At 34.3% G+C, this 21,384-nt stretch overlaps 1 protein-coding gene across 1 annotated transcript in view; it reads left to right on the top strand.

Moving 5' to 3' along the window:
• LOC116463085 (syntaxin-binding protein 5-like) overlaps window positions 1-21,384 on the top strand; it is a 184,223-nt gene that overhangs the window by 96,504 nt on the left and 66,335 nt on the right. The window contains exons 10-16 of the mRNA XM_032146044.2: window positions 13,355-13,509; window positions 14,787-14,859; window positions 17,214-17,361; window positions 17,618-17,640; window positions 17,850-17,941; window positions 18,812-19,032; window positions 19,526-19,704. Of these exons, the coding sequence (XP_032001935.1) occupies window positions 13,355-13,509; window positions 14,787-14,859; window positions 17,214-17,361; window positions 17,618-17,640; window positions 17,850-17,941; window positions 18,812-19,032; window positions 19,526-19,704 (891 nt within the window). The remainder of the gene's footprint in view (window positions 1-13,354; window positions 13,510-14,786; window positions 14,860-17,213; window positions 17,362-17,617; window positions 17,641-17,849; window positions 17,942-18,811; window positions 19,033-19,525; window positions 19,705-21,384) is intronic.

The raw sequence follows: 21,384 nt of genomic DNA, 5'->3' as shown, positions 1-21,384 counted from the left end.
AATTCAACAAAGTTAGCATTTTTGAAAAGTGCAAACAGAAATCTTGGAACTGAAGAACTTAAATGAAAAATACAATTGAGAGTTTCAGCAACAGACTACATCAAGCAAAAGAAAGAATCTCTGAATTTGAAGGTAGGTCTTTTGAAATAATCCAGCCAGAGGGTGGAAAAAAAAAAAAGAATAAAAAAGAATGAAGCAAACCTATGGAACTTGAGAGTTGCATTTAAATATACAAATATTCACATAATTATAGAGGGTGAGAGGAGATGGAGGAAAGGCACAGAAAACATATTTAATGAAATAGTAGCTGAAAATTGCTCAAGTTGGGATAGAGATGTATATTCAGATCCAGGAAGCTCAAGAGTTTCAAATAGATTAAATTCAAAAGGTCCTCTCCAAGACACATTATAATCAAACTGTCAGAAGTCAAAGAGAATTCTAAAAGCAGAAAGAGAAAAGTGTCTTGTCACATGTAAGGATATCTTCATTAGATTATCAACGATTTCTCAGCAGAAACCTTGCAGGTCAGTAGAGAATGGATGATATATTCAAAATGCTGAAAGAACAAAACCTGTCAGCTAAGAATACTATACCCAGCAAAGCTATCCTTCAGAAGTGAACGTGAAATAAACTCTTTCCCAGACAAGCAAAAGCTGAGATAATTCATCACCACTAGATTGGCCTAACAAGAAATGATTACGCTGAGTCTTACAGCAAGAAGTGAAAAGCAGGTAATTACTGTCATGAAAACATCAGAAATTATAAAACTCACAGGCAGAGATAAATTTGTAATCAAACTCGTAATATTCCAATACTATGATGATGCTATGTAAATCTTTCACACCTCAACTATGAAGGTTAAAAGTCAAAATAGTCAGTAATAACTACAGCCACAAGTAGTTGTTAAGGAGCACCCAATAAATAAGGAGATATATAACAAAAATGTTACTTTGTTGAGAGAAGGGTTGAGAAATGTTGAGAGAAGGGTAAAAGTCTAGAATATTATTATGCAGCTAAAGTTAAGTTGTTACCAGCTTAAAATACTGTTATAACCACTTGATTATTTATGTTACACTCATGATAACCATCAAGAAAGAAATCACAGCAGATGCACAAACAAGAAGGAGAAAGGAATCAAAGCTTAGTACCATACAAAAACCATCAAACCACAAAGCCAAACAACAAGAAAGGAAGAATATAACAAAGGATACAGAAAAACAAGAAAGCGGTTAATGAAATGGCAAGAGTAAGTTTTACCTGTCAGTAATTACCTTGAATGTAAATGGATTAAATTTCCCAATTATAAAAGATATAGCATGAATGAAAAAAGAAAAACTTTATGCTACCTACTATAGACTCACGTCACTTGTACAGATACACATAGACTGAAAGTGAAAGTATGGAAAAAGATATTTCATGCAAACCGAAACCAAAAATGAGCAGGTTTATAAAATATCAGATAAAATAGACGTTAAATCAAAAACTGTAAAAAATGACCAAAAAAGTCATTATGTAACAACGAAGGGATCAATTTAGCATGAGGATATAAGAATTATAAATATATATGCATTGAACACTAGAGCACACAAATTATTACATCTAAAGGGAGAGATAAACTGCAATACGTAAGTAGTAGAGGAATTCAACACCCTACTTTCAGCAATAGACATATTATCCAGGCAGAAAATCAACAAAGAAACAATGGATTTAAATTGCAATGTAGACCAAGTAGATCTAACATACATTTACAGAATATTCCATCCAATAGCTGCAGATGCATATTCTTCTCCACTGTGCATGGAACGTTCTTGAGGAGAGATCATATGTTAGATCAAGAGCAAGTATTAACACATATGAGAAGATAGAGATCGTATCAAGTAGCTTTTTTGGCCACAGTGGTATAAAACTAGAAATGAATAACAAGAGAAACTTTGGAAACTAAAAATACGTGGACATTACACATCATGCTCTGAATAGCCAATGAGTCAATAAAGACGTTGAAAATGGAAAATAAATGATTCTTGAGACAACATGGGAAAACACAATATACTGAGGCCTATGGAATACAGCAAAAGCAGTCCTAAGAGGAAAATTTATAGCAATAAATACTTACATCAGAAAAGCAGAATAATCTCAAATAGACAACCTAACACTGCACCTCAAGGAACTAGAAAAAAGTGAACAAACCCAAACTGGTAGGAAGAAAGAAATAATAATTATCAGAGCCGAAATATACAAAATAGAGACTAAATAAAAATATGAAGTAGCAATGAAACACAGTTTGTACAAAATAGAGACTAAATAAAAATACCAAATATCAATGAAACACAGTTTGTTTTTTGAAAAGTTAAACAAAATCAAACCTTTAGTAAGATTAAGAAAAAGAGATGACTCAAATTAATAAATGCAGAGATGAAAAAGGAAACATTACAACCCGTACAATAGAAACAATCACAAGAAACTATGATGAATAATTATATGCCAACAAATTGAGTAATCTAAAAAAAAAGTGTATAAAGTTCTGGGCACATACAGCCTACCAAGATTGACTTAGGAAGAAATGGAAAATTTCAACAGACCAATAACAAGTGAGGGAATTGAATCAGTAATAAAAGTAGTCTCCCAGTAAAGAAAAGCCCAGACCCGGACATATTCAGTGCTGAGTTTTAGTAAACATACAAAGAAGAATATCAGCCCACCTCAAACTGTTTCAAAAAATTGAAGAGAAGGGAATTCTTCCAAACTCATTATATGAAACCAACATTATTCTCATACCAATACTAATTCCTGAAACTATTCTAAAAAATTGAAGAGAAGAGAATTCTCCCTAGCTCATTCTATGAGGCCAGCATCACCCTGATAACAAAACCCAGTAACACACAACAAAAAAAGAAAACTATCAACAGTACCTCTCTGAAGAACATAGATGCAGAAATTTTTAACAAAGTACTAGCAAACTGAATTAAACAGTACATTAAAAAGATCATGTACCACAATCAAGTGGGATTCATCCTAGGGAATTTCTTGTGCACTTTCACCAGTTCTATCCAACATAGTACTGGAAGTCTTAGCCAGAGCAATTAAGCAAGACAAAGACATCCAGATTGGAAAGGAGAGAGTCAAATTACCCCTCTTTGCAAACAGAATGACGTTTTATTTATATAGAAAATCCTAAAGACTCAACTGAAAAACTGTCAAAACTAATAAGTGAATTTAGTAAAGTTGCAGGATAGAAAACGTATGGTAGTCAGTAACATTTCTATATGCTGATAGTGAACTAACTGAAAAAGAAGTCAAGAAAACAATCTCATTTACAATAGCTACTGAAAAAAGATAGCTAGGATTAAATTTAACAAAGGAGATAAAAGATCTCTACACTGATAACTATAAAACATTGAGGAAAGAAATTGAAGAGCACAAATGGAAGTGTATCTTTTTCATGGATTGGAAGAATTTTATTTTTTAAATGTCCATACTAACCAAAGTGAGCTACAGATTCCATGTATTTCCTATCAAAAACCAATGACATTGTTGACAAAAATAGGAAACTTTCTAAAATTTATATGAAACCACAAAAAATGTAAATAGTGAAAGTAATATTTATCCAAACAAGTAAACACAAAACACGGTGCTGAAGACGTCACACTACCAGACTTCAAAATATACTATAAAACTGTGGTAATCAAAACAGCATGGTATTGGCATAAAAAGAGATGCATAGACCAATGGTGCGGAATAGAGAGCCCAGAAATAAATCTATGTATCTGTAGCCAGTTGATTTCCAAGAAAGATATGAAGAACAAAAATTGGAAGGACATGCTTTTCAATAAATGCCGCTGGGAAAATAGGATATCCACATGCATAAGACTAAAACCACACCCCTTTCACCAAATACAAAAATCTGCTAAAAAATGTATTAAAGACTTAAATGTAAGACCTGAAAGTATGAAACTACTGGAAGAATACATGGGAAATGCTTCACTATATGGGACTGGGCAAAGATTTTTTTGGATAGAACCTCAAAAGTGTAGGCAACAAAAGCCAAAATAGAAAAATGGAATTACATCCAATTAAAAAGATTCTTCAGAGCAAAGGAAACAGTCAACCGAGTGAAGAGACAGTCTGCAGAATGGGAGAAAATATTTGTAAACTATACATCTAACTAAAGATTAATATACAGAATATATAAGGAACTCAGTTCAATAGCCAAAAAAAAAAAAAAATCTGATAAAAATGGGCAGAAAACCTTTAACAGACATTCTTCAAAAGAAGAAATACAAATGACCAACCAGGCATATGAAGAAATGTTCAACATCACTAATCATCAGGGAAATACAAATAATACCACAATAAGATATCACCTCACTCTGATTAGAATGGCAGTTATCAAACAAGACAAAAGATAAAAGTGTTAGTATATGGAGAAAAGGGAACCTATACATACAGTTGATGGAATGTAAATTAGTGAAGCCATTATGGAAGATCATATGGAGGTTCCCCAGAAAGTTAAAAATAGAACTACTATATGATCCAACAGTCTCATTACTTGATACATATCTGAGGGAAATGAAATCAGTATGTTGAAGCAATATCTGCACTCCCATGTTCCCTTTGTGATTATGGCACTTGGTCTTACATCTGTTAAGAAAAAGTCCACAGGCATATTTGTATGTAATTTCATCTAATGAGTGAAGATCTCTTTGAGTCTATGGACTTTTACAATTTGAAGTGCCTCATCAGTTAACCTAACCCTTTTTCATGTTACTTTTGGTATGTCAGTCAAAAAGTTTTAACCTTAAATGATTGATTTTTACTTTATCACTGTCTTCAGAAATAGTCATTCTACAACCCAGCCCAAATGTATCTATATTATCTTTATTCTCTCAAAACTAGAATATTTTCTCCCAGTCTTAATCCCCAAATCTCACACCTAACTATGATAAACTGCCATTCACTTTCTTGTTTTTAAGATAACATTTTGACTTTCATTTGCTTAGCACAATTCTGAAGTCTTCTCCCTACACTGTATAATAAACTAGTGGCTAATTCTACCTGTAGTAAGTGGTCAAATACAGGGAGCAATCAAGCCAGCTCACATGGTGAGATTACCACACTACTTTGTGTTCTTGTGACTTCAGACCTGCTACTGCTGTATTTTTAATCACTTGTCTGGGGAAAGGTGACTATTACAGCTTTGTGTTACAATCCCGTATTGCCAGAAAATTATGTCTAGTAGATTGATAACTCTGTCTTTTGACACTAGAACACCTCTTTTAGTAGCTGTGTAAGTATATGCCCAAGATTGGGCTTATCCATGACTCAATTTGAAGTGCTAAAATCCTTGCCCCTCTAATTTTAGGCTATTCCCTATATTTGTTTTTTAATTCATCACTGTTGAATTTAAACTGATATTACATATATAATGAAGCCTACTGTTATATGCCTACTGTTAGCACCTACAGAATGATTTCCTGCCAGTTCCAAACCCTTTAGAGTCAAAACTCCCAACACTGGTATTTTATCTTGAAAGACACCAAAATAAACAAGTAGAAAAGAGGACTAGGAGATTCTGAACAGGCACACACATACAAAAAGAAAGCCAGCATAATACGCTCTGAGGCTAAGATAGTTTGGTTTGATAGTTTGGGGCTACAGAACAATTGATGAGAATGATAACAGAAGGAAGGCCAGGAGATATATTGTAGGAAGGATTAATTTGTGAGAGTACCTTATTAGCATCATTTCCAACACAAGCCAGGATGTAGGGACATTAAAAGAAAGAAAAACAAGGCCGGGCATGATGCCTCATGCCTGTAATCCCAGCACTTTGGGAGGCCTGGGTGGGCGGATCATGAGGTCAGGAGTTTGAGACCAGCCTGGCCAATATGGTGAAACTCTGACTCTCCTAAAAATGGAGAAATTAGCCAGGCATGGTGGCATGTACCTGTAATCCCAGCTACTCAGGAGGCTGAGGCAGGAGAATCACTTGAACCCAGGAGGCGGAGGTTACAGTGAGACAAGATGGTGCCATTGCACTCCAAATTGGTGGATTCACAAGGGAAAATGCATGCTGGCGTGTAACGTGTATTTGGTGAGATACAGGTATCAATTATGTCTTTATTGATTTTTATAATCAGGTTTTTTACATAGTAAATACAAATATAGGAGTATGCTTTCCTTTTTGATGTCATAGATAATACAGTAGTGAAAATCTTTTGTTGAATTATTTCATTATAATGAATTTCCCATGGTGAAATTTTGAAGGAAAGAGGTTTTCTATGGCTCTTGACAAATTGCCATGTTGCTTTTCAGTAGTATCTGTGTATACTTTAAAGAAGTGAGTATAAAATATACCAATGTCATAAATAATCTGATCGGTATAGGATGATTTTTGTTTTATTTTGTCAATACTGATATGGTTTGACTGTGTCCTCACCCACATCTCATCTTGAGTTGTAGTTCCCTTAATCCCCATGTGAAGTGGGAGGGATTTGGTGGGAGGTAATTGAATCATGAGGGTGGATCCCTCATGCTATTCTCTTGATAGAGAGTAAGTTCTCATGAGATCTGATAGTTTTATAAGAGGCTTCCCCCCTTTGCTCGGCTCTCTGTCATGCAAAGAAGGACATATTTGCTGCACCTTCCACCATGATGGTAAGTTCCCTGAGGCCTCCCCAGCCATGCTGAACTGTGAGTCAATTAAACCTCTTTTCTTTGTGAATTACTCAGTCTCAGATATGTCTTTATTAGCAGCATGAGAACTAACTAATACAGTAAATTGGCACCAGGAGTGGTGTGCTGCTGAAAAGATATCCAAAAATGTGGAAGTGACTATGGAACTGGGTAACACGCAGAAGTTGGAACAGTTTGGAGGGTTCGGAAAAAGACAGAAAGATGTAGGCAAGTTTGCAACTTCCTAGAGACTTGAAGGACTCAGAAGACCGAAAGATACGGGAAAGTTTCGAACTTCCTAGAGACTTGTTGAATGGGTTTGACCAAAATGCTGATAGTGATACGGACAATGAAGTCCAGGCTGAGGTGGTCTCAGATGGAGCTGAGGGACTTGTTGGAAACTAGATCTATGGTGAGTCTTACTGTGCTTTAGCAAAGAGACTGGTGGCTTTTTGCCTCTGTCCTAGAGATCTGTGGAACTTTGAACTTGAGAGAGATTATTTGGGGTATCTGGTGGAAGAAATTTCTAAGTGGCAAAATGTTCAAGAGGAAGCAGAGCATAAAAGTTTGGAAACTTTGCAGCCTGATGATGCGCTAGGGGAGAAAAACCCATTTTCTGGGAAGAAATTCAAGCCTGCTGTAGAAATTTGCATAAGTAATGAGAAGCTGAATGTTAATCAACAAGACAATAGGGTAAATGCCTCCAGGCCATGTCAGAAACCTTCACAGCAGTCCCTTCCATCACAGGCCCAGAGGCCTAGGAGAAAAAATGTTTTCAAGGGCCAGATCCTGGGTCTTGCTGCTTTGTGCAGTCTCTGGACCTGGTGCCCTATGTCCCAGCCATGGCTAAAAGGGGTCAACATAGAGCTCAGGCCATTGCTTCAGAGGGTGCAAGCCCCAAGCCTTGGCAGCTGATATGTGGTGTTGGGTCTGCAAATACTCAAAGGTCAAGAATTGAGATTTGGGAACCTCCACCTAGATTTCAGAGCATGTTTGGAAATCCCTGGATGTCCAGGCAGAAGTTTGCTGCATGGTGAAAGCCTTGTGGAGAACCTCCACTAGGGCAGTGTGGACGGGAAATGTGGAGTCGGTGCCTCCACACAGAGCCCCCAGTGGAACACTGCCTAGTAGAGCTGTGAGAAGAGGGCCACCATCCTCCAGACCCCAGAATGGTAGATCCACTGACAGCTTGCACCGTGCATTTGGACAAGCTGCAGACACTCAACGCCAACCCATGAAAGCAACCAGGAGGTGTCTGTACTGGGGTCTGTACCTTGCAAAGCCACAGGGGCAGAGCTGTCAAGACCATGGGAACCCACTTCTTCCATCAGAGTGACCTGGATGTGACAGATGAAGTCAAAGGAGATCATTTTGGAAATTTAAGGTTTAGTGATGGCCCTTTTGGATTTTGGATTTGCATGGGGCCTGTAGCCCTTAATTTTGGCCAATTTCTCCCATTTGGAATGGGAGAAATTGGAATTTACCCAATGCCTGTATCCCCATCGTATCTAGCTAGAGTTATGTGGTTTCAGATTACATCCAGAGTGTGAGGGGGTATGAGGCTTGGATTGAGATCCTCAATAGCATCCTCACATTCCCCCCACAAACCCACAGTGATAGAGTAAGTCAAGTAATAGTATTAGAAGTCTCAACTTTTGTGCTAGGCTAGTGTTGCTCAAATTATGGCTGTAAAGAGTTCCCGTGTGCTAAATGATCTGAGACAACATAAGTACAGAAATCAAGACTGAATGTAGACACTTGAATGCCACTTGACATTGTTGCAGCATTTACATGCACATTCACAGTTTGTGTTTGTTTGTTTTACAAAAGCATAGCTTTTCAACAAATTTTAAAAAAAATTTAAATACTTCTTGACCACAGTTTGGAAAGCAATGTTCAAGACAACATGTATTTAGACAAGTACTTCAAATTCATCTTCTGATATTTTCAATTTTATTTCTTTTTTCCTCTCAGCCCTTCTATTAGAGAGATTTTTGAAAATGTTGTTTTGGATCATTTCATTTTGATTTGATAGATTAAAAAACTTAGTAGAAAAAAATTATTAATATTTTTTGAGTGTCCTTCACAAGTTTGGTTTTTACTCTAACAATTTATGCATATGAACCTATTTTAATTGACATATAATCTGCAAAATAAATCTAAACTTTTTTATTTTGTGTGAAAAATAATTTAATACCGAATAGGAGAGTGTGAATTTCTATTAGACTTTTCAAATTAGGTATTAATAGTTTATATTTGAAATTTGAGTTAAGAATTTTAGGAATTTGATATAGGGTCTTGTAAAATCAATAATTATTTATTCATTTAGTAAATACATATGTCTCTGGACTTTCTGCTAAGCATTAGGAATAGAGTGGTAAAGTTTAGGTATTAGTTACCAGGTAGCTCTCAAGAGCTAAGGTATAATTCTGCTTACCAAATATATAGTTATTAAGTGTTCCCTCTAAAATGGAATTGTACATTTCCATTTGAAAAAAAATTGTTGAGGGTTTGGTAAAATCAGTAATGCAGACAATTAGTAATGTAGACAATGTCATATGAGATTGACTAGAGCTTAAATCCCAATTTTTTAAATACATGGAGATATTGAATAATATAGGTACTAATTATGCAGAACAATTATTAAAATGGCACAGCAATTAAATTTCACCCTGCTGTAGGTATGTTCCCCAAATCTGGCCATGTGTGGGAAGCATGTGAAATGCTGGGCCCTATGCTCCAGCATTTCCAGTCCATTAAGTCTGGTGAGGCAGTGATCAGCTCAGCTGTAGGGTTAGTGGTATTTTAAATATTTCTTTGACAAGCACCTTGGGGTACCTAGCTGTGGTTTTGGGGATGCAAAGCTAAAACATGCAAAGCAGATAAACAATGACAGTGAAGTGTGGTAATGCTGAGTAGAGGTATGCAGAAGGTAGCTAGGAACATGGAGGGGGCCCCCAACTCTGTCAGGGTGGCTGGGCTGGGAAAGGTTTCTCTAAGGAGATGATGATTGGAATGAGTTTTGAAGGAGGAACAGGAACTGACTAAACAGAAAACGAGGAAAAGTACATCTGTCAATGAACAACTCAAGTGAATGCTATCATACAAAAGTAATTGTGGAGATGAAAAGGAGGAGACACATTCTAGAGATCCTAATGGAGTAAACAGGATGTGTCTGCATGATTTGGAGTCCTTTCACCCATTATCATGTCCTGGCTTACTCACTGGCCTGCAGCCCCACTGGCCTGTTAGTTCCTCAGGTACAGCCATCTCGTTTCTGACCTCTGGTCTTTGCGGTGGCTATTCCTGCTGACTAGAGTAGACCTCCTTCTTCCACAAACCCAGTTCTTTGAATGGCTGGCTCCTTTTCATTTAGGTCCCAGCCCAACTGCCATCCCTTCTGGGGTCTGTCCTCATCATGCTGTCTCACCATCGCTCCTGTGGCCCTGCCCTCACAGTCAGCCTACCACTAAGCCTTGTATTCATCTTCATAATATTAATACCTATCACAGTGTGTTGTCTGCCTAGACTAGACGTAGGAGCACGGCTTTATTCCCTGGAACACAGGTCCTAAAAATACTTCAGTGAATGAATATGTAGTATTATGGAGCTGAGTTTAACAAATTAGTTATACAAATGGCTTTTTGGATAGAAGTGGCACTTTTAAGTGAAGAAGGCATCATATGGAAACAGCTTCAGCTGAACTTATTGTTAAGGCAGGCCTGGGAAGGTAATCTTGGCAGAAAGCATGTTTACTCCATCAAGTGTCTAGTTTCTTAAAAAAATCTAATCAAAGTAGAAGGCTTCCAAACTGACGTCTTTCTAACCTGGCTGTCTTCCAAAATGAGAAGGGTCTTGGTTAACACCCAATGTCATTAAAAGGGATTCTACTAAAATTCTACTTAATCAAGTAAAAACTATTATCTCTAGACCTTCTTATAACATCAAAAGACTTACCTTTTTATTTTAAAAGAAAATTAATATTCTTCACCTTTGTAATTCATGTTACCTAGAAATAGTTTAGATCCCTAGAACTTTTAATACAATTCCAAATGTTTACAAAAACTTTGAATTTTCATAATTTTTGCTGTGAAGTGCTAAAATATTGAACTTTATTTTATCATTGCATTTATGACTAATTTCTTTTTTTAAGATAATTGTTAATATATACTCTTCAAGTTTGAGGCATTATAATGAAAAAACATATAACCTGTGAAGGTTCACGGGTTGGATGGTTCTTGCCTGGCAATCAGACAGACAATTTTAAAGAGACACCACATAAAATAGCACAAGTAAAATAGATTTGGCAAATGTTTATTATTATGAAAAAGAAAATTACCTTGGTGACAGGTCAGTTGGCATTTCATTCAAACTGTTTCTCTTTTGTAAATATAAGTTTAAAAAATAAGTACAGGCAGCTTACAAAGCCACGAAGAAAAACTTACTTGGCTTCCGAGGATAAACCTACCTAGCTACCATAGTGTCAAGATGGTGTAAACTGGTCACCTACCCGGTTTGATCTCCCTGGGTGCTTTGTGGACATTTTATTCTGTAATGTACAGCTATAATCTCTCTTCATTGTTCTGGCATTAATAACACAGTTTAGAAAAATAGGTTATATTTAAAAGCATACTTACCAGCCGTTCTTGAAATATTACATATAGAATACCTGGCTCAAGTCTTCCATTCTAAAAATTTAACAAGTATTAGTTCCCCACTGGTCCCTTCATCCCTTTCCTTGGATTATTTTAATTCAGTTGTATGTTGCATCTCAAGGTATAGAAGAGTGGAGATGTATTCTGTTTATTCGTTATATGTGATAAAAAGTGGAAGAAAATTAAATATACTTTCCTGAGCATGGTCATAATAATCACAGTATGCTGAGAGGTTGAAACACTGAATGTGTGGATATGGTTCTATTTAGGATAACATTTTAAGCTCCCTAACTGCAATTTAGCTAGAGAAACATTACCCAAATCAATTAATGCTAAAAAATAAACAAAAGGTAGCAAATGAGTAGTGCAACACACATTTCTACTCATTCATTCCTTTGAAATAATATTTAATTACTACCCACTATATGGCAAGTACTGTTCCAGGCACTGTTGTGGATGCAGCAATGAACAAAACACACAAAACCACTGCCCTCATGAAGCATACATTTTAATGAGAAAAACAGTAAGCAAAAAGCAAAATAAATAAATTTGTGTAGTGATAATTGCTATGGAAAAAATAAAGCAAGGAAGGATACATAAGGATGTAGTTTTATAAAAGTATTATGTACACAAGCACATACATATATTGCATTGATATTTATATTTACTTACAAACTACATACCCATATGATTACCCGTCTGTCTAATTAAATTTTAGTGAAGTTGATTTACTCTTGTTTTAGATAAAAATAAATATAATTTAGTGGTTTCAATGGGTGTTTTGCCCACAAACCATGAAGGGAAATTTTCACAATGGATGATAATGACAATTTGATGATATAATAATTAAAAATAGGTAACTTTTACTAAGGATGTGCTGAGCCAGGCACTGTCCAATTTAAGAATTATCTGAGATTAGATACTTATCACTACATATCCATTTTATACATTTAGAAGCTTAGGAACAGAGAGGGTAAGCAACGTGCCGAAGATCATACAGAAATTAAGCCAGAGCTAAGATTTAAATGCAGTTGGTTTAGTTCCAGAACTAGCACTTTTAACCATTAGATATTATTACATATGGCTTATAGATGTGAAGACTAAAAATTCTAGAGATGGAAAAGAAGAAAGTAACATCATGAATAATGGGCGAGGAGGAAGATAGATACACTGGCCTTAGATTAAGCATTTAAAAACTAAGAAATCATAAATGGAGATACTTAAGAAAATAATATACAGAAAATTTAATTCATCTGTGTAATGTGCCATAAATAACTTCACCACCAATAAATGGAAAGACAAGTCAAATGCGTGGAAATATACTCAGACCATAATATATGAAAAAATAAGCATATATTAATAGTTTTTGAAAATGAGTCTAGATAATTTAGGTTTAATAATGACGAATAGGGAGAATGGGAAAATTAGTTATAACAGAGGTATAGGGCTAATTAGAATTATCAGGCTGGCAACTGATAAATGTGTGTATGGGAGCTATGGTTTGAGAACGCATCAGCCAAGGTTCTAGAAGAAATTAAGGCATATAGGAAATGATTTGAGTCACTTTACAGTTCTCTCAAAAGTGATTTGTATTGAGTACAATTCTTGATTCGTTCTTGAGAATTTAATCCATTACCTGCAATGGATGCCTCAAGGCATTAAGATTCTGTGTGGGAACTTCTATTGAGAAGGCCTGGTTAAGATTGGAAGTCAAAGCAATACATTTTAGAGACTTTAATCAGCAGAAACCCAGAGAGAATTTTATGAAAATTTTATTTAGGAGATAAAGTTTTAGGGAGGTATAAAAGTTAAATGTAGTCAATGTTTATTTTTATTGTAGGTTAATTTTCAGTAATTCACTTGGGTCTTACCTAATCCAATTAAAAATTCCACATGAGACAATTCAATTATATGATGTGTAAAAATGTTAGAATTTAAGGTTTTGTTATTTCACTAAATTAACAAATTACGATGTAGCAAGAAAATTATCTTTACTATGCCATTAATAATACGTATTTTATTTCCAGGGAGCCTTTTATTATTTTATCAGGAGGTTTGTCATATGATACTGTAGGAAGAAGACCTTGCTTAACTGTGATGCATGGGAAAAGCACTGCTGTGCTAGAAATGGACTATTCAATTGTTGATTTTCTAACGCTATGTGAAACACCATACCCAAATGGTAAGCTTTGCAACTTTAAAGCTCATTCTCTATAGAGAGCTGATAGTAAAAAAAAAAAAAAAAAGAAAGACCTAGGTTGTTTAGATAAAACTACTTATCCTATTGTGCTAATTCTTCTGGAGAAGAGCTGCTGCATTCATAATCTACAAATTTTATTTCAGAAGTGGTTTAATAAACTTAATCTGTTTTGAAGAATAAAAAAACACTATTCATATTAAGAAACATTTTAAAATTCTGTTAAGAGAGATATGTATTAGTAAGGATTCTCCATAGAAGCAGACACTCAAAGGAGAGAAGGAGATTGATTGATTGATTGATTGATTGATTGATTGATTGATTTTGAGAAATTCGCTCACACTATTGTGGGGGCTGGCCAGTCTGAAACCTGTAGAGCAGGCTAGCAGGCTGGAAATTCAGGAAAGCATTCATGTTGCAGTCTTGACTCTGAAGTCTATAGATTGAAATTTCAGACATGATTTCTATGTTGCAATCTTGAGGCACAATTGCCTTTTTTTCAGGAAACCTCAGTTTGTGCTTTTAAGACCTTAAACTGACTGGATGAGGCCCATTCGTTCAGAGGGTAATCGTCTTGACTCAGTAGACTCAGAATCTACTGATTTAAATGCTAATCACATCTCTCTCTTCTCCTTCCTCTCTCTCTCTCTCTATATATTTATATATATTTTACAGTTGTTGGCAGGCATTTTCATAGCAGTGTCTGGACTGGTATTTGACCAAACAGCTGGGGGCACCATATTATAGACAAATGACACATACAATTAACCATCAGAGCTAGCGTATATAATTCAAGAAGAATTTAAATCTGGACCTTTTTTTACTTCAGTTGAAATTCATTGAGGTGTAAAGATGGAATGTATTTTACAGTTGTTGGCAGGCACATATGAAACATCCAAGAAAGATATTATAGTATTATAGTAGAACTCTTTTGGGTTCCTGTGAGATTAAATAATGATAATTGTTCTTATGTGTATTCAGGTTTAAATTTTAGTTTTGTTGTCCATGTGCAGCTTTGAAATTTGCATTGCCATAGAAATTTCTGTCTTACTCATTTTTACAAAAGCAAAATTATTTTGAAATGGTCAGTAAATAGATTGTCTCATAAAACTTACTAGCCTTAAATAACATGCATGAAGTATCATAGGATCAGAATGTTAAATAAGAGAATGAAACTAAATAAAATCAAGCAAGAAACATTTATCTAATTTGCTGTCCACTTGCATTTTTGAAACTATAATTCGTGCATTGTCCATTTCCAGATTTTCAAGAACCATATGCTGTGGTTGTTCTTCTAGAAAAGGATTTAGTACTTATAGACCTTGCACAAAATGGGTAAGAAATAAAATTTGGTGAGTGATTCTATCAGTATGTGGTTGAAAAAAGACGCCTTTTACCATAGCATTAGCTATTTCGTTTCTTTGAAAACTACATTTATATCCATAACCTTGACCTCTTTTGAAAGCTCCAGACTCACATATCTACTTACTCAAATTTCTCTATTATGTTGAATCTCATAAAATTTTCATTTTTAGGTAAAAATTTGTTGTAGTTCTGAAATTTCACGTGATTCAACCTGACACTTAGATATCCTGGGGCCACACAAAATCAGCACGTCAAAAATTAATCCCATCAGTATTTACCTCCAAAATAAGCTATTTTAGTCTTTCTACCTCTACTCACTCTCAGTTGCAACGTTTATACGTGCGTTTGCCAGATTCATTTTACACACAGCTCCAATCTTGTACTATCCTCTTTAAACCATGGTTCAGTATTGTTTTTTGATTTAAAAACACCTGCTACTCCAAACAGTAGGAATTCAGGGTTTCTTTCCAACCTGATCTCTGTCTTCTCACTAGTGTCTATTCCTTAGGAAAACAGAACTGTGTGTTCAACAGACATCACATTTCCACGTCTTCTCCTATGTAATTCCCAATACCCGAAACATTCTAGTTGTTTCACTGCCATTAAAAATCTATATAACTTTCAAAGTCAAGCTTCTTATCTTTTTCAGGCTTTTCCTATCCTCTGTTTACCAGGTGTATTATATCTGATCTGTAACTTCACACCATAGCTTCTTTGTAACTTTTCATGGTAGTTGCCATATTCTTCTTTTTGGACCATAGATGATAATGTTTACTTAGAAATTATTTTAATGGAAGCACGTTGTATTATTTATCATGGGAGAAGAATCATTAAGTATGGTTTTTAATTGAGTTTACTCATTCAGTGTTTTCAGTGTTTCTCAATCAAGGGTGATTTTTGCATTCCCCGCCCCCAGCCCCACCCTTCTCCCTCCCAGAGAATATATGGTGATCTCTGTGGAAACCTTTTCAGTGTGTTTGAGGGTGTTGCTACTGGCATCTAGTGGGTAGAAGACAGAGATGCTGCAAAACATCCACAGTGCACAGGACAGTTCCCCACAGTAAAACGTTATCTGGTCCAAAATGTGAATAGTACTGAGGTTGGGTGACCCTGAAGTAAATGAACAGTATCATTTACCTGATGTTTAGGCAATTCTAAATTTACTTTAGTACCTGCTACTTTTACTAATCAGTTGTGAGGAGTCTTTTCAAAATAACAAGATAATTTGAAAATATTATTTCTGTATAATAGTCCTAGAATAACTTAATATGATTTTCTTTTATTTTTTTCCCTTAGGCAAGTTTTTCAAATAATTGAGACTTTTCACATGTGGTCTGTACTGAGATACATTTAAGTCAAAGAAAACACTATGCAAGTAACCTGTGACTAGGCATTTTACTTAGCAATAGTATCAGTTAAATGTTTGGTAATAATAGAATCACTGAGCTAAGGAAATAATGTGTGTTATAAAGAGAAGAAAGTTGCTTGCTGTTTTGTCATTTTATGAATGCATGTTGTTTGTGTTTGGTCCTGGAGGTGGGAGTGGTGATAATTGGGTTCATTTTGCAGTCTATAAGGGACTATTTGGAAATTTCTCTCTTCTGTTTTAAAAAATTGTCAGTAGTAGACTGATCTAATTTTTGCAAATTAGCCACTTTGCACTTTTTAAATTTTTTAGCCAGTTTCTGGTGTTCCAGACTATTCTCATTCTAAGGACTTTAAAATGAGAAAAGAAATATTTTATATTTAGATAGGATTCTACTTTAATTTCATGATTTTTAAAAGCATTTTTTGCTTTATTTAATAAAATAACTTCATATCTAGAAAACATTTAATGTAGAATTTTATTATGGATTATTACCAAAACAAGAAAATATTCTGAATTAAATATTGGACTAGGTATCGTGTTTATGGAGAGAAAAAGAATTGAACATTTGTTAGCTCTGCTGACGTAAGGATGAGGTATGTGTTATTCCACCATTTGCTAGCAGGCATGCTTTCGACACATTATTCTCTGTAAGCCTTTGTTCTTCAGTAAAATGCCTACATCGTAAGTTTGGTGCAAGAAGTAAATGAGATGTTTATATTTAAAGCACTTAGTGTAGTGTATGGCATATGGTATGTAGTTGCAACTAGAGCCTGTTTACTATTCTAATTGAGCAATTTTCATTATAAAAGACTTCCATTTTTAAATGTATTTACAAAAATTAAATCAATTTAATCTCTGTGATAGAATGTACATTTTTTAAAGTTTGTATTTTTGTATTAATCATATGGTATAATTCATTAAATTAATAAATACTTTTCTTTTTCTGTTGTTAAAGATATCCTATATTTGAAAATCCCTACCCTTTGAGTATACATGAGTCCCCTGTTACATGTTGTGAATATTTTGCTGATTGTCCTGTGGACCTTATTCCTGCACTTTATTCTGTTGGAGCTAGACAGAAACGTCAAGGTTACAGCAAAAAGGTATTGAACATGAGCTTCAGTATTTAATGTTTTATTTCTTATTTATTCTATATTTATCACCTTGGAGTATTTGATAACATTGATACCTTTCTGTAGAAAATAGATTAAAAATTATTTTTGCAAGCAAAATATGTTTTTCACTGGATTATTTATACACACACACACACACACACACACACACACACACACACACACACACACACGGAGGTATGTAGTATGCTTGCAAGTTGCTTTATACAGTGATCTTTTTTTATAGGAATGGCCCATCAACGGAGGTAAGTAAAAGTACGTCTTCACCAAGTAAATCTATAATAGCTAAATATAATTGATTGAGACTACATGAATTTTAACTTATTGGGCGGGTAGAGCTTTCCTTGATGTCGTAATATAATAAGAAATGTTATTCTTAAGAACCTGCCAGTTTACCCTGATTTTTTTTAACTTTTTACTCATTTTGGTGACTTTTTAATAGCAGTACCCATTTAAAGAAGGAAGAACTGTAATTTTATTCATCACATTCTTAACATTGCTTTTCTTAGGCATGCTGATGGGTCAGTTAAGTTCTGGGATGCTTCTGCAAGTAAGTATTTTTAATATTCATTATTTGTTATATGTTACACAATCACTGCTTTTATACATCCTGTTTTATAATAATTGCATAACCAATATTTAATTTGAAATGTAGAGGTTATAAATTTAATGCTTGATTTATTAAATACATGAGTTTAGAATTTTTAATATAGTTTTAATATTAGTAAATCAAGAATAATTGGCAACACAAGTATTCAATTTTTTGTCAAAATTTCTTCAAACCTTCTCTTCCTAAGTCAGAGTTAGGGGAAGTGGGAATGTGTTCCAAATCAACAGAAATTTCTGGAATAATTTTAATGTCTGACTCTAAATTTGTATCACTAACGTTCATGTTGTCTTTGTGAAATAAATCTGATGGTTACATAGTAGCACAAAAGGAAATAATGCCTTTTATGATTAATGTTTGCAAAACACAACATGGCAAGCATTCAATTGGAATCCAGTTAACTCAGGATATGTTGTGTTTCCTCATGTAGGAATGTTTAATTAAAGTGGCACTGTATCTTTTCTAGAGAAGATACATAGAAAATCATTTTAGGAAGCAAACTGTGTTTATTATTTTCATGTATTTACACATTATTTTTCCAAAATGTTTTTATTACTCATTTTTTTAAGGTTACCTAAAATCCATTGTGATAATAGATTTTTCTTCATGAATACAATGAGCACACTCTTGTTTGGTCAATGAGAACAAAGAATATATTATCTAAATGTTTAATAGACTAATGTAAATTGAGAAATGAAAATATGATGTAGTTAAATATGGACCATTTTCTATACATAGTATGAGTGATTAAATGTTACCTTATGTTTGATCGTTTTGTATTAAAGTATCTGACATATATTATCTTTTTTCCAGTAACTCTACAAGTATTATATAAGCTAAAGACATCTAAAGTATTTGAAAAGTCAAGAAATAAAGATGACAGGCCAAACACAGACATTGTAGATGAAGATCCATATGCCATTCAGATCATCTCCTGGTGTCCAGAAAGTAGAATGCTGTGCATAGCTGGAGTTTCAGCTCATGTCATTATTTATAGATTCAGCAAGCAGGAAGTAATCACAGAAGTCATTCCGGTAATAACGTCTTAGTTATTTTCATGGTCAAGTTATTTTCATCCACATTTTTAAATTTGTGGATGATTTGGAAGACTTTTTGCAGTCAGTTTTGTGCAGAACTTTTGAAAACACCTTAGTATTTACATTATTATCTCTCTTTTGTAAAAAACAGCATTTTTTGCATATATTTTCACTGTTTATTTAAATCCTTAAGTATAGGATATGTTTCCTTTAAGGAAAGCTAATATGAATATGAGTATACTCTAATTTGATATTAACACGAGTACTATACATTCTGAAATCATAATGCACATTTGTGTGTGTACTCCCTGAGTTAAGAACATTTTCTTTCTTGCTAAATCCTTACTTTTTGAAATCTTGCTAAATTTTTACCTTTAAAAATCTTCTTGCCACTGAAGTTTATGTAGAGTGTGTGTGTATGTGTGTATACATTGTGATAAAATGAGCAATAATTATTAGGAGTAAGTAAACTACCTTACTTTTACAACAGATGCTTGAAGTTCGATTATTATATGAGATAAATGATGTGGAAACTCCAGAGGGTGAGCAGCCACCACCTTTGCCAACACCTGTGGGAGGGTCCAACCCTCAGCCCATCCCTCCTCAGTCTCATCCATCTACCAGTAGCAGTTCATCTGATGGGCTTCGTGATAATGTACCTTGTTTAAAGTAAGTTATAGAAAACTACAGAGGAGTTTTGGATATTATCCTTTAATTTATATAAATTGTAAGCATTAGTAGAGCTATGGTAACGTTTTCTTTTGATACAGCAAAATGGCATAAGAATGGTTCTTCCTGTGTTTTGCTATGGTTAGTCCAACTCATTTTTCTATGACATCAGGAGGAATATGATTGCATTTCATGATATTATCCTTAAAATATTAAAGTTTAATCTCCAAACATTCTCGTAAAGCAGCAAGGATCTAACCTGTATATATCACTCAGTCTTCTAAATCTGTCAGTGTTTTTAGTCTTGATTTATGTGTAGTTTGGATTTATGTTCCGACTGCTTTCTATGACTCTGAAAATTCTGTTTTTTTAAGTCTTTAAGACTCAGTTATTTTCTAATCATTTTCTTTTTCTGAATCTTCACTAGCACCACCATATCTTTATTTAAAACCTTTTATTGTTGCATCCTAAATTTAAATATATCTTGCTTTTATACAGGGATAAATTGGATAAAGTTTTATTTTTTCTGTCCAATTTTTATTATTGAGTGGTTTAAATGATAGAGGCAGAGAAATAAAACAATGAGTAAGGAGTTAAAATCATTGAAAAATTACATGAAGACTATGTGATTAGTAGTATATTTACAAAGAATTCAACTAGGATAATGACGGAAAGGTGGTTCTGGTAGCACTCAGAGATTCAGTAGATTGGTAGAGGGCAAAAGCCAGAGTGTACTAGGTTCAAGGTAGAGAGGGTGGTAAGTAAGAGAAATAATTTGCATTTATTAAAAGGACCAGGCTTTGCACTATTTTACTTTAATCTGCTTGAGTCTCTTCTACTGGTAGATAAATAATTGCTGGGAAGAATGTCTGTGTAATGAATAATGCACTCACACCAAAGATAAAATGGATAGATTTTTTTATATTACAATCATTTTAAACATACAGAGTTTTAGAAAATTATATGTTTACAGAAATTGAAGGTTATGTATTCTAAGCCAATGGCTCTCATTTGCATGTGATTTTGTTCCCTAGGGGACATTTGGAGATGTTTTTAGTAGACACAACATGAGGAAGGGAGATGCTATTGACACTTAGTGGGTAGAGGCCAGGGATGATGTTAAGTATTCTACAATGGACAAGGCAGTGCACACAACAAAGAATTACCCAGCTCAAAACATCAATAGTGCCAAGGATGAGAACCTCTGATCCAAACAGTATATACCCATTGAGGTTAAGCAGCTACATTTCTCAGAAAGGTATCAAGTTTTTCTTTCTCTCCTCTCTCTCTCTCTCATACCTGTACTAAAATATACACACTTATAACTGTAGTTCTAGCACATGTTTAACTAGAACGAGACTTGGGAATACAGAATTCTACACTTTTCCCCTTTATTACTTCTTCAATACTACTTTATACTTAAAATTGTAAATGTTCCGTTAATGCCCTTGTTTCTGATTTTAATGTTTTTTTCCCAAGCCCTTTGTTAAATTTTATTTTTTGACATACGTAGTACAATTTGTCTTTGGGGCATTTTTTGTAACATATTTCTATATTTCCGAAACAGTGTTTTCAACTACTGAAGTGACATTTTAACAAAATAACAATTCCATATAAATATACATTATCTTCAACAGAATTAGAATAATTTATTTAATTTGTACTTCATAATTTCTTATG

Source organism: Hylobates moloch, unplaced genomic scaffold, assembly GCF_009828535.3.
Source record: "Hylobates moloch isolate HMO894 unplaced genomic scaffold, HMol_V3 SCAFFOLD_27, whole genome shotgun sequence".
NCBI classification, from domain to species: Eukaryota; Metazoa; Chordata; class Mammalia; order Primates; family Hylobatidae; genus Hylobates; species Hylobates moloch.
This window is presented reverse-complemented; position numbering and strand designations above follow the sequence as displayed.